General features: G+C 36.2%; 1 protein-coding gene across 2 annotated transcripts in view; it reads right to left on the bottom strand.

Annotated features, from left to right (window-relative positions):
• Positions 1 to 3,230: 3,230 nt before the first annotated feature.
• LOC127618734 (sex comb on midleg-like protein 2) overlaps positions 3,231 to 14,455 on the bottom strand; it is a 37,840-nt gene continuing 26,615 nt past the window's right edge. The window contains exons 8-15 of one of the 2 annotated variants that reach the window (XM_052091351.1): positions 13,834 to 14,126; positions 13,612 to 13,738; positions 9,055 to 9,258; positions 8,313 to 8,474; positions 7,020 to 7,148; positions 6,282 to 6,491; positions 5,850 to 6,010; positions 3,231 to 3,361 (exon numbers count right to left, since the gene is read on the bottom strand). In XM_052091351.1, coding sequence (XP_051947311.1) covers positions 3,236 to 3,361; positions 5,850 to 6,010; positions 6,282 to 6,491; positions 7,020 to 7,148; positions 8,313 to 8,474; positions 9,055 to 9,258; positions 13,612 to 13,738; positions 13,834 to 14,126 — 1,412 coding nt within the window. In that variant the 3' untranslated portion in view covers positions 3,231 to 3,235. The remainder of the gene's footprint in view (positions 3,362 to 5,849; positions 6,011 to 6,281; positions 6,492 to 7,019; positions 7,149 to 8,312; positions 8,475 to 9,054; positions 9,259 to 13,611; positions 13,739 to 13,833; positions 14,127 to 14,455) is intronic. The other variant, XM_052091352.1, reaches the window with a different exon arrangement.

Genomic DNA, 14,455 nt, shown 5'->3' with positions numbered 1-14,455 from the left:
AGGAGAGAATCTGACGTGTCATCCTGTTCAAATGAAACCTGCACTAAACATTTGTGCTGTGAATTACTTGTTTCAGGACTTGACCTATGTGTGAATCTCTTAAAACCAGTCAAGAGCATTTCAGTTTTCACCCTCAAATCAAAAGAAAGAATTAAAAAATGCAAAACGACAATCTAGGACATTAATATTTTTTTGCACTGTGACATTTTCATCAAAATTAAGCATATTTATGACACCTCGCCCCATTCTCATTAGCGTGATGATATATCACAATGTATTTGGTATCATGGACTAACAATGGATTATACATTAGTTATACATACAGTTATAAACCAGATTTATTTATTATAATTTATTAAAATATAATATAATTTACAGTGGCAAGAAAAAGTATGTGAACCCTTTGGAATTAGCTGGTTTTCTATCGAATGTGATCTCATCATCATCAAAGTCACAAGTATAGACGAACACAACGTGCTTAAGCTAACAACTCACAAACAATTATAATCTTTCATGTATTTATTGAACACATCCCATTTATTAAGTGAATCCCTAGGCTAAAGACAACAAAAAAAGCTAATTAGGGTCAGGAGATGGCAAACCTGGCAGTTCTGTGGCTACTCTCAATAGAAGTGGCCGTCCAGCCAAGGTGACTCAAAGGATCTGGTTAACATCTCTGTTCAGGAGTCTACTATACGGAAACATTAAACAGGCATAGTGTTCATGGCAGGACACCATGAAGGAAGCCGCTGCTTTCCAACAAAAACAACCTTGATACTCCACAACACTACTTATGTTTTGTGGACTGATGAATCTAAGGTTGAGTTGTTCGGGAAGAACACGCAGCACTCTGTGTGGCATAAAAAGGGCACCGCATACCAACATGAAAACATCATCCCAACGGTGAAGCACGGTGGAGGGAGCATCATGATTTGAGGCTGCTTTGCTGATTCAGGGCATGGACTGCTTGCCATCGTCGAGGGAATAATTAATTCTCAAGTTTATCAAGACTACAGGATAATGTCAGGGTGTCTGTGTGCCAGCTGAAGTTCAGTAGAAGTTGGGTGATGCAGCAGGACAATGACCCGAAACATCGAAGTAAATCCACTACAGAATGGATTCAAAAAAGACAATCCACCTTTTGGAGTGTCCCAGTCAGAGCCCAGACATGAACCCAATAGAGATGCTGTGGAATGACCTCAAGAGAGCCGTTCACACCAGACATCCTAAGAATATGGCTGAGCTGAAGCAGTTCTGTACAGAAGAACGGTCCAATATTTCTTCTGAACGTTGTGCAGGTCTAATCCGCATCTATCAGGAGTGCTTGATTGAGGTTATTGCTGCCAAAGAAGGATCGACCAGTTATTAAATCCAAGGGTTCACTTACCTTTTCACAGCACTTTGAATTATTAATGGGACGTGTTCGATATAAATGAAAGATTATAATTGTTTGTGAGTTGTTATATTAAGCACATTGTGACTTTGATGATCACATAATCAATAAACATGACGAGATCACATTTTATGACCAATTCATGCAGAAAACCAGATAATTCCAAAGGGTTCACATACTTTTTCTTGCACTGTAGATCATTTAGATATATCACATGAGAATGGGGGGTGGGTGGGTGCTACAAAAACTATGTTTTTTGGTAACATTTTACAGTTAGGCTCCATTTGTTACAATTAGTCAATGCATTAGGTATCATGGACTAACAATGGTATAATATATTATTTAATTTATGGAAATACAATTGTTATCTAGATAAGTGAAGTTGGTCAAGACTTACTTTGATGTTTCATTTTTAGAGTTTGAAGTTTACAGGTTGAACATGCCTAACAGAGATTGTTGGAGACATTGGAACATTGTGTTAATGTAAGTCTATGGGATTTGGGGGATTCCATTATCTGTTATGGGAAAACCGTAATTCCGATCAGTTAGAAAATACACAGCAACCTGTGTCAGAACAGTCCGAAGGTCTGTGCCAAGTTTGGTGGATGTAGCTTAAAAGCTCTAGGAGGAGTTACAATTGATCATTTTTGTCTTGGTTTAGGGATTCGGTAAAAACCCTAAAACAAGTTTGTAGAATAAAAGTATGTTGCCGATAATTAGTATTAGTTCATGTTAGTTCATAATGCATAAACTAATGTTAACATATGCAACTTTTAATTAAACAAAATGTATTAGTATATGTTAAAATTAACATTAAACAAGATTAATAAATGCTGTAAATCTAATGTAGTTAACTAATCCTAACGAATACAACCTTATTGTAAAGTGTTACGGGTTTTTAGGGGAAATGCATGTTGAGATTCACCTATATAGGGTGTGGTACCCTCATATTTTCCCCATTAGACTTGACTTGAACACATGGCTGACGTTGAAATGTTAATTACAAAAATATTTTCATTGGCTTTGAGTTACTAGCATGATGGGGAGCATGACACGCTTAAAAGAAGTCAACTTAAACGTCTTTCTGACAAGGTTTTGCGGACTGAAAACAAAGTCACAAAGGATTCACCCGCTTACATTCAGTTCCTTCCTCTTTGACCAAAAATCCCTCAAGCCCTTTCCATTGGTTTACACAATCCAACCGTTGAACAACATGACGTATAATTTCACGTCAACTGCTAAATGTTTTGTCCTCTGTAAATTCGTGACACCATTATGTGACCTAAATACACAAACGCATTTCTCAGGGTTCAAAATGAGACTTGAAGATATTTAAAAAACAAACAAAAACCCAGAATATTTTCAGAGGCTTTCAGTTTTTCCAGAAACAACGGCCACAACAGGTGCGGACTGGCATGATGAAATCACAGGGAGGTAGAGAGATAAATATCGCACATGACCACCATCGATGAGACAATCGCCCCGTGAAGCGTCCACATCTTTAAGGCGATACTGACTCAGACGCTTCAACACTCCTGCGCTCTGGACTTCCTATCCAGTTGACGATCTCAGGGGTGAAATAGTCTCGTGAAAACATTCCCAGAGCGTTGCACAAACGTCCCTCAAAGCATCGGTCGACTCTGGTAATGGATAAAACGAATATAAACCTTGAGAGATAGTGTGTGTGTTTATGGAGAGAAAATCCAGTGGTTTAGTGTGTTCCGAAGCCCTCTGATCAGTTGAATCGCCCGTTTCCCATCAGCCCCTCCGATGTGCGTCTGTATGCAGCGTGTGTTGGTATGGAGGTTAGATTCTTCGTCTAATCCAGTAAGGTTTGCGTCTTCACTGTTTGCCTTGTTTCAGTCTCTCGATGTGATGACAGAGTTTGAGCGCCGGTCCGAGTTTCAGCCCCATGTACTTCATCACCATGTCACTCCGCAGTAACATCAGAGCTTTCCCATCTATCTCCTACAGACAGAGAGGGAACGTGAGCGTTTGACCACATTTACCGTAGTTAAACACAAAAACCGAAAGAACATAGAACAACAGCAACTTCAAATGGATAGTACACATACTTAAGGACAATTGTACATAGAAGACTAAAAATGCTAAATTACCATTTCTATTTACGAGATGATAATTGAGTCTGGTTCTGGAAGTAAAACTCCCATTCATTTTCTCCACAGGGCATCGATTATTAATGATAACTTATAAAACCGTATAGACAGACCTACCGTGAGCTCATAGGTTGTTAATTGATGGTGTATGCTTCTGTTGAAACCATTTAATTTCAACTTTGCTTAAAAAAATAAATCACATTTAATAGCGAAATTCCTGGTGAAGAACTACACTACCTAGAATCCTAAAGAGAGATCAACCAATCAGAGAATCGCGGCAAAAACAGCATGCCAGAAGGGCCCTGCAGCGACTGCCCACTCTCATGATGGACTGTGAATGATGCAGTGAATCACTCTCCCAAGAAACTAGGGATGCACTGATGTGAAATGTTTAGCCGAAATGATACTGATTTAAACAAAAACAATAGGCCGATACCGATATTTTGCCACTTACCTTTTTTGCTCAAGTATTATGTTTTTTAAATGTACAGCCGTGGCCAAAAGTATTGGCAGTAAAATACAGTTTGTGTTTGCAAAGTTTTCTGCTTCGGTTGTTGTGGTGTTGATTCACATCGTTTATAGATTATTGTGCAGAGTGATCAGATGCATTTTAACTAATTGAAATTATGGTTACAAAACAAATCATGGTCATTAATTTATGGTGATTTATCCGCATTTACGTGAGAATGAGAAAGAATAAAAATGCAATATTACATGTTCTTAGGAGTGCCAAACCTTCTACGTATTGAGGCTAATATTATTTCTGGATTGTGCATTTAAATTCACAGAATTTGTACAAAGTGTGTTATAGTGCCCGAATGATATTATCGGCCGATATTAGCATTTCACCGATATATCGGTATCGGCATATATGTTTACCGATATGTGCAGATATGACACATTTCCAGAACATATAATGCAGAAAACAATGCTTTAGAATTGGTGTCATAATATAGTTCGTCCAGCAGCGCGCGCTCCGGCTCCATTGTTTGCAGAGTTGAGCTGACAGTGGTTCTGCAGACAGTGTGGAGTTAAGCGGTGTCTTCTCGGTAAGCTGCTAACTAGTTTGTAAAATACAAGCTGGAAAGTTAATAAACAATGACTCCATAATGTTCCCTTTTCAGGATAACTAATATAACATTAACCCTGTCCCTGACAACCATGTCACTCATGTTTATCACGTCTGTTTGCTGTTAGCCAGCTATAGTATGTCAGTGCAGTCAATTATGTAGCAGATTGAAAGGTAAACATCAGAGCATCTTTAGCAGGTCAGCAGACAACGGTGCGGTGGTGGATTGTGTCTGTTGAGTGTTGATTTCATGCTACGTTGTTACCTAGTTGGTGAGACGCAATTCTGGAAAGTAAATAAACAACGTCCATCTTTTACTCCCTTATCGCTAACTAGCTAACCATTTTCATACATTGTCAGTTGAGTGGAAGCTAACGTGTAAACATGTATTCACCAAACTGTTTTGTTGGATTTGCAGTTTGGTACCTCCTTCAACCAAACAATTCCAGTCGTTGCATTTATAAAATGTAATATTTAAAAGCTTCCCCTGATATTGTATATATGTATAATTGTACTATATGGTGTAACACCGCTTGACTCGGCAGGTGTAAATGCTTCATCCTGCCTCTAATTGACTGGCAATATTAATAAAGTCAGCATTTGGCTGATATTAAACTGTACAGATGTTTATTTAGCTATTTATTGTCTTTTTTATGTATTCTTTATTTCCTCAGTGTTCATGTCTAGAGTTTGTGGACAATGTATAATAATAATAATGTCAAATATTTAAGAAAGCAACCTTCTGAGTACCTTTGCATAATCATATCGGGGCTATAACTATTAACATATCGGTAGTCTGTGAATTTCCCCCCTCTAAAATATAAATCAGTATATATAATCAGTCTCAAAAATCCCATATTGGCCGGACTCTAGTGTGTTACTAAATAATTTTAAATAAGCTCTCAGGTTTTCAAATCGTGTTTTCATCCTGCCTCTTTTATAGGATTTTATTGGATTAATCAAGACTCTATTAGATGCTTACTATTACACTACACCACTGCTTGTTACTGGAAAAGCTACACTGACAACCGCTGAGCTACTATGACGCTACTGAAAAAAGTAGTTAATTTAGTAGCATTGCTATGTTTATTTAGTCTGTGTGTGTAGACACAGATGTGAATTTGTCCAGACAGTATCTGTGTTTGTAGAAAGATGAACTTGAGTCAGTCTAAACACATGATACATGTTGCTGTACAAGAACTACATTTGATTTAGAGTTAGAAATAAAGCGAGCAGCGAGTGTGTGAAAGTCGGACAGTATATCACTCACATGTTTTCGGAAGAGATCTGCGTGTGGAGCCAGAGCTGTTGGATCAGCGTCTCGCACAAACTGCATCACTTCCTCTATAGACCAGGACGAGGGACTCCGACCGGGGGTTCTGGGAGTGTCACGAACTGCCGCAGCCTCAGGACCTGTGGTAGAGCTGGCTGCTAAATACAGAGAGAGAGAGAGAGAGATTTAATTTACAGCACAGCTAATGTGATTACTATAATAGAGTTTTCTCTGTCTGTCTTTGATGATCTCCTGCAGGCCTTTTTTAAGATCTGAGACTTCAATATGAGTGTTACAGAAACCTGAAGGCCTTAAAGGAATCATTTAATGTACATTATTTTTCTTGCTCTTTTGAAATATAAAAGCTTTATGTAGTATATGACAAACTGTAGCTTTCAAAACTCAAAATCTAGATGTACAGATACACACCCTCCACTCGTCTGTGTGTCTGTGTGGGGGGGTTGGAGGCCTGTCGTCGCAGGGGTGGGCCGTTGCCATGGTAATACGGGCTGTTGAGTGGCGACGGATAGTCTGAGGTGCTTCTCGAGGTCTGTGGGCGGGGCGTCATTGAGTTGGAGGCGGAGTCCATGAAGCGCTGTTCCTTCAGTAAGCCATTCTCCTCGGGAGGAAGAGTCTCCGCTTCTCACACACACACACACACACACACACACACACACACACACACACACACACACATTATTTTTCTCTTTATAATTAAATAACTATAAAAGTGAACTATAATAGGGCGGTCATTCTATTATAAATGAATTTTTAATTAATTTTACCTAATCAAATCAAAATCTCATTTTGCACTTCTCAAGAGTTACTTGAGTTATACTATTGAAACATTATGACAAATTCATATTTTTTTTCACAGTCCTGTGTCTTCACCCCTTAGACATTGATTGTTATAGCAGAACTGTACACTTCATTTTTCCTAACTGAGGTGCAATTCAAAATCAAGTTTATTTAACCTGGAATAATCCTTAAAACATGTTTAATTAAGCTTAAAAGTAATGCATTAATTTAGGCAGACCTGTTCAAGAATGAAAAATATATTGAGTGGAACACTGTATGTGACAGTGCACGCACGCACGCACGCGCACACACACACACACACACACACACACACACACACACACACACACACACACACTGTTTGAGTACCTTCTGATGGGTGTGTGTCTGTGTGAAGGAGTTTTGGGGAGAGAGGAGCGCAATACGGAGGAGAATCTCTGGAGATCCGTTTCACACCTCTGTTCAGAGACGACGATTCTGACAACAGCTCCTCTTTAACTACAAAAACAAACAAACAACAACAACTCCCATTTAACTATACAAATAAAACAAACAAACAGTTCCTCTTTAACTACACAAAAAACAACAGCTCCCATTTAACTATACAAACATAAACAAACAAACAACAGCTCCTCTTTAACTATAAAAACAAACAACAACAGCTCATATTTAACTTTACAAACAAAACAAACAAAACACAGCTCCTCTTTAACTACACAAACAACAACAAACAAAACACAGCTCCTCTTTAACTTTACAAAACAAACAAACAGTTCCTCTTTAACTACACAAACAACAACAGCACCCATTTAACTATACAAACACAAACAAACAAACAACAGCTCCTCTTTAACTTTACAAACAAAACAAACAGTTCCTCTAACTACAAAAACAAACAAACAACCACAGCTCCCATTTTACTTTACAAACAAAAACAAACAAACAACAGCTCCTCTTTAACTATACAAAACAAACAACAACAGCTTATATTTAACTTTACAAAGAAAACAAACAAACAGTTCCTCTGACTACAAAAACAAACAACAACAGCTCATATTTAACTTTACAAACAAAACAAACAAACAGTTCCTCTTTAACTACACAAAAAACAACAACTATTTAAATATACAAACAAACAAAAGCTTATCTAACTACACAAACAACACCTATTATTTAACTACACAAACCAACAACAACAGTTCATCTTTAACTAACTAACAAACAAACAAACAAACAAACAAACAAACAAACAGGCAACAACAACGGCTCTCTTTAACTACAAAACACAAAGAATAGCTTATCTTTAACCACAAAACAACAGCTCTTTAACTACACAAACACATTTTTTTTACTATAAGAACACAAACAACAACATCTCCTCTGTAACTACTCAAAAAAACAAAAAAGCTCCTCTTTAACAACACAAACAAACAACATTTATTTACCTACACAAACAAACAAGCATATAAACAACAACATTTCCTTTTTACCTACACAAATAACAACAAAAACTCTTAAATAGACAAACAAAGGACAACAGCTCCTCTTTAATTTACAAACAAACTTACAAATCTTTCTTTTAACTATTCACAAACAAGACCACACTTCACAGGCAGCTCACTAGGTTTCGGAACAGAGCCATGATGTTTGGTGTCTGTGTACCTGATTTAGCACGGTCGTATGTGTTGTGTGGACTGAACGGTTGACTGCTGAACAGATTATCACACTGCAGGTGTCGACACACCAGCTCCAGAAAACGCAACACGAACGCGGCACTGGACGCAGACGGAAGCTTCACCAACCGCGTCCCGCCATCTGTTCGGACTGAAGAGAGAGCAATAACAATAAAATTACAACACAGCGGGGGGAATTCACAAAGAACAAATTCTGCACACTAAAAGCACTTTATCTAAGATAACGCTGCAAACACACCCCAGAAATGAACACAACCTGCAAGGCGCAAACACTCTTCATGGCTTGATAAATTACTGCTGGTATGATCTAAATTTCAAAGCAGCGTAGAATTAATTGCGGCGGGCAATTTAGTTAATAAGACACATTCTATAAAACGTTTAATTAACATAGAAATGAGGTGCATTTGCATTGACAAGAATGACAATGACTTCATTTAAATATTCATGGTGTACCACTCTATTAATGCATTTAGTGGCTGGTTAAACTGAATTGTGGCTGATTAGTTCGTACATAGTTTGTACAGTGAGCTACAGTGGTGACACTGTTTAACAACTTCACCACAAAGTGTTAATAAAATCATATGTAATAATAAAAAAAAAGTTTGTAATCATTTTAGGAAAGAAAGACATATGGGTTTGGAACAAAATGAGGGTGAGTAAACGATGACAGAATTTTCCTTTTGTGGTGGACTATCACTTTAAATATGTACCTCTGACCACCTCTCCGCCGCCACATTGACTCTGCAGGCATCCCAGAAGCACTTTGGGCTGGTATGCACAGTCTAGACATGCCTGGACCGTCTGCTGCAGAACCAGATTCACGGCCTCTGGTCCGAAATGATCCGGCAGCCTTTGAACTTGCTTACGGTCCAGATGAGGCCCGCAGTTCCCGTGTTTGTTCACATAAACACACACTGATGGAGGGATAGACAGAGACATGCATGTATAAACAATACTGTGGAGAAACACATCCCACATTCTTAAAAGGAATCCAAACAGAACATTGTTTTTCTTAGTATGACAGTGACATGATACAGTTAGAATTGTGTGTAAAGCGATGAGCAGTCTGTTTAAACAATGTAGTCTGACTATTTGGATTATGTAGGATTATCAGTTGGACTGATATTGTTATTTAATATGCCTACTGTGGTCGTATAGTGCACAGTCAGATTATTGTGGTTATGTATTATTGTGGTTATGTAATCTGATCATTATGTTATATATTCAGATGAGTATTTCTATATATTCTGATTATTGTGGTTATGTAGTCTGATTGTTGTGATTATATAGTCTGATTATTGTGGTTATATATTCAGATTAGTATTGCTATACAGTCTGATTATTGTGATTATATAGTCTGATTATTGTGGTTATGTAGTCTGATTGTTGTGATTATATATTCTGATTATTGTGGTTATGTAGTCTGATTGTTGTGATTATATAGTCTGATAATTGTGGTTATATATTCAGATTAGTATTGCTATACAGTCTGATTATTGTGATTATATAGTCTGATTATTGTGGTTATGTAGTCTGATTGTTGTGATTATATATTCTGATTATTGTGGTTATGTAGTCTGATTGTTGTGATTATATAGTCTGATAATTGTGGTTATATATTCAGATTAGTATTGCTATACAGTCTGATTATTGTGATTATATAGTCTGATTATTGTGGTTATGTAGTCTGATTGTTGTGATTATATATTCTGATTATTGTGGTTATGTAGTCTGATTGTTGTGATTATATAGTCTGATAATTGTGGTTATATATTCAGATTAGTATTGCTATACAGTCTGATTATTGTGATTATATAGTCTGATTATTGTGGTTATGTAGTCTGATTGTTGTGATTATATATTCTGATTATTGTGGTTATGTAGTCTGATTGTTGTGATTATATAGTCTGATAATTGTGGTTATATATTCAGATTAGTATTGCTATACAGTCTGATTATTGTGATTATATAGTCTGATTATTGTGGTTATGTAGTCTGATTGTTGTGATTATATAGTCTGATTATTGTGGTTATATATTCAGATTAGTATTGCTATACAGTCTGATTATTGTGATTATATAGTCTGATTATTGTGGTTATGTAGTCTGATTGTTGTGATTATATATTCTGATTATTGTGGTTATGTAGTCTGATTGTTGTGATTATATAGTCTGATAATTGTGGTTATATATTCAGATTAGTATTGCTATACAGTCTGATTATTGTGATTATATAGTCTGATTATTGTGGTTATGTAGTCTGATTGTTGTGATTATATATTCTGATTATTGTGGTTATGTAGTCTGATTGTTATGATTATATAGTCTGATTATTGTTGTTATATATTCAGATTAGTATTGCTATACAGTCTGATTATTGTGATTATATAGTCTGATTATTGTGGTTATGTAGTCTGATTGTTGTGATTATATATTCTGATTATTGTGGTTATGTAGTCTGATTGTTATGATTATATAGTCTGATTATTGTTGTTATATATTCAGATTAGTATTGCTATACAGTCTGATTATTGTGATTATATAGTCTGATTATTGTGGCCACATAGCCAGATTATTGAGGTTATATAGCCAGATTATTGTGGTTATGTAGTCTGATCATTATGGTTATATATTCAAATTAGTATTGCTATGTAGTCTGATTATTGTGGTATATAGTCAGATACTGAGGTTATGTAGTCTGATTATTGTAGTATATAGTCAGATACTGAGGTTATGTAGTCAGATTATTGTTGTATATAGTCAGATACTGAGGTTATATAGTCTGATTATTGTGGTATATAGTCAGATACTGAGGTTATATAGTCTGATTATTGTGGTATATAGTCAGATACTGAGGTTATATAGTCTGATTATTGTTGTATATAGTCATATACTGAGGTTATATAGTCAGATTATTGTTGTATATAGTCAGATACTGAGGTTATGTAGTCTGATTATTGTGGTATATAGTCAGATACTGAGGTTATATAGTCTGATTATTGTTGTATATAGTCAGATACTGAGGTTATGTAGTCTGCTTATTGTGGTATATAGTCAGATACTGAGGTTATATAGTCTGATTATTGTTGTATATAGTCAGATACTGAGGTTATGTAGTCTGATTATTGTGGTATATAGTCAGATACTGAGGTTATATAGTCTGATTATTGTTGTATATAGTCAGATACTGAGGTTATATAGTCTGATTATTGTTGTATATAGTCAGATACTGAGGTTATGTAGTCTGATTATTGTGGTATATAGTCAGATACTGAGGTTATGTAGTCTGATTATTGTTGTATAGTCAGATACTGAGGTTATGTAGTCTGATTATTGTGGTATATAGTCAGATACTGAGGTTATATAGTCTGATTATTGTTGTATATAGTCAGATACTGAGGTTATATAGTCTGATTATTGTTGTATATAGTCAGATACTGAGGTTATATAGTCTGATTATTGTTGTATATAGTCAGATACTGAGGTTATGTAGTCTGATTATTGTGGTATATAGTCAGATACTGAGGTTATATAGTCTGATTATTGTTGTATATAGTCAGATACTGAGGTTATGTAGTCTGCTTATTGTGGTATATAGTCAGATACTGAGGTTATATAGTCTGATTATTGTTGTATATAGTCAGATACTGAGGTTATGTAGTCTGCTTATTGTGGTATATAGTCAGATACTGAGGTTATATAGTCTGATTATTGTGGTATATAGTCAGATACTGAGGTTATGTAGTCTGATTATTGTGGTATATAGTCAGATACTGAGGTTATGTAGTCTGATTATTGTGGTATATAGTCAGATACTGAGGTTATGTAGTCTGATTATTGTGGTATATAGTCAGATACTGAGGTTATGTAGTCTGATTATTGTGGTATATAGTCAGATACTGAGGTTATGTAGTCTGATTATTGTGGTATATAGTCAGATACTGAGGTTATGTAGTCTGATTATTGTGGTATATAGTCAGATACTGAGGTTATATAGTCTGATTATTGTGGTATATAGTCAGATACTGAGGTTATGTAGTCTGAATATTGTGGTATATAGTTGGACACTGAGGTTATATAGTTTGATTATTGTTGTATATAGTCAGATACTGAGGTTATGTAGTCTGATTATTGTGGTATATAGTTGGATACTGAGGTTATATAGTTTGATTATTGTTGTATATAGTCAGATACTGAGGATATATAGTCTGATTATTGTGGTATATAGTCAGATACTGAGGTTATGTAGTCTGATTATTGTTGTATATAGTCAGATACTGAGGTTATATAGTCTGATTATTGTTGTATATAGTCAGATACTGAGGTTATATAGTCTGATTATTGTTGTATATAGTCAGATACTGAGGTTATATAGTCTGATTATTGTTGTATATAGTCAGATACTGAGGTTATATAGTCTGATTATTGTTGTATATAGTCAGATACTGAGGTTATATAGTCTGATTATTGTTGTATATAGTCAGATACTGAGGTTATGTAGTCTGATTATTGTGGTATATAGTCAGATACTGAGGTTATATAGTCTGATTATTGTTGTATATAGTCGGATACTGAGGTTATGTAGTCTGATTATTGTTGTATATAGTCAGATACTGAGGTTATGTAGTCTGATTATTGTTGTATATAGTCAGATACTGAGGTTATGTAGTCTGATTATTGTTGTATATAGTCAGATACTGAGGTTATGTAGTCTGCTTATTGTTGTATATAGTCAGATACTGAGGTTATGTAGTCTGATTATTGTAGTTATATTGTCTGATCATTGTCATCTGATTATAGTGGATATATGGTCTGATTGTTGAGGTTATATAGTCTGATAATTGTGGTATATAGTAAGATGCTGAGGTTATGTAGTCTGATTATTGTGGTTATGCAGTCTAATTATTGTGGATATATAGTCTGATTGTTGAGGTTATATAGTCAGATTATTGTCATCTTATTAGTGTGGATATATAGTTGAATTAATGTGGTTATATGGGCTGAGTAGTACAGCTAGTGTTATTATTGTGGCTATATAATCAGATTATTGTGGTTATAAAGTCTGTTTATTGTGATAATGCAGTTATGTAGTCTGATTATTGCAGATATAGTCAGATTTTTGTGGTTACATATAGTTATTATTCTGGTTATATAGTCTAATTAGTGTGTTTATATTCTCAGATTATATGTTGACGAAGATCTGATAACCCTGTTCGCTGGTATGCAGAATATTAAAAGTTGTATTTGTGAGTGAACACATTCAATTACCGGTTGAAACCACAGATGAGGGGGAGCCCAGAGGAGAGTGCCCATCGCTGGGCATCTGTGTCGTGGGCACTCTGGATTCTGAAGTCGCTGCTATAGACATGGGGCTCTGGAGAAATCTGGGCTTTCTCTGAGAAATATAAATAAATACACATTCAACTACAGCTTTTCACGAATTACACACTCTGTCTTTATTAAATACACTCAAATCTTCTCTAGAGTTACCTTGCTGCCAGGTTTGGGTCCCCTCTTCTTATACGGCCGTGGTGTGAGCTCAGAGACTGGCGTGGTTTGAGGTGCGGCACTCTCTGGTGCTTCTGCATCCTGGGAAGCGGTGGAAGCTGCCAGCGCTTTCAGCAGCGCAATGGTCTCGCTCTTCGGTCGACGCCCCCTGATGCCCTTCCTCACAGGGAGCTGGGGAAGAGGTGTCGGCAGCCGGTATGGAGGCGGCATGGAGCGCCGTATTGGTTTGGAGTTTGAGGAGGAGGATGGTGCAGGAAGAGGTTTTGGAATGGTGACTGCAGAAAAAGAAATGATAATAGAAGTTACGTTTGATGCAGGAGAGGCACAGACTAACTCAAAGTTTATTATGGTTAATGAAACTATCATGAATACTTAAATTACAGTCGATTGCTATAAAACAACAAAACCACACAAATCAAGATTTTAAACTGTATTCAGGCAAGTCTCACATTTTTAAATGGCTCTTTTCTAGCCCTATTTTGTGCTGTTTTTGAGGAAAATGCCAATAACCGTCAAACGCAACTACCTTACACAAGAAACACACACGCACGCGCAGATTTCAAAAACACACAAAAGCCCTTGAGAGCGTTGAGTAAAAGGCAGA

This window comes from Xyrauchen texanus, chromosome 25 (assembly GCF_025860055.1).
Source record: "Xyrauchen texanus isolate HMW12.3.18 chromosome 25, RBS_HiC_50CHRs, whole genome shotgun sequence".
Taxonomy (NCBI): domain Eukaryota; kingdom Metazoa; phylum Chordata; class Actinopteri; order Cypriniformes; family Catostomidae; genus Xyrauchen; species Xyrauchen texanus.
This window is presented reverse-complemented; position numbering and strand designations above follow the sequence as displayed.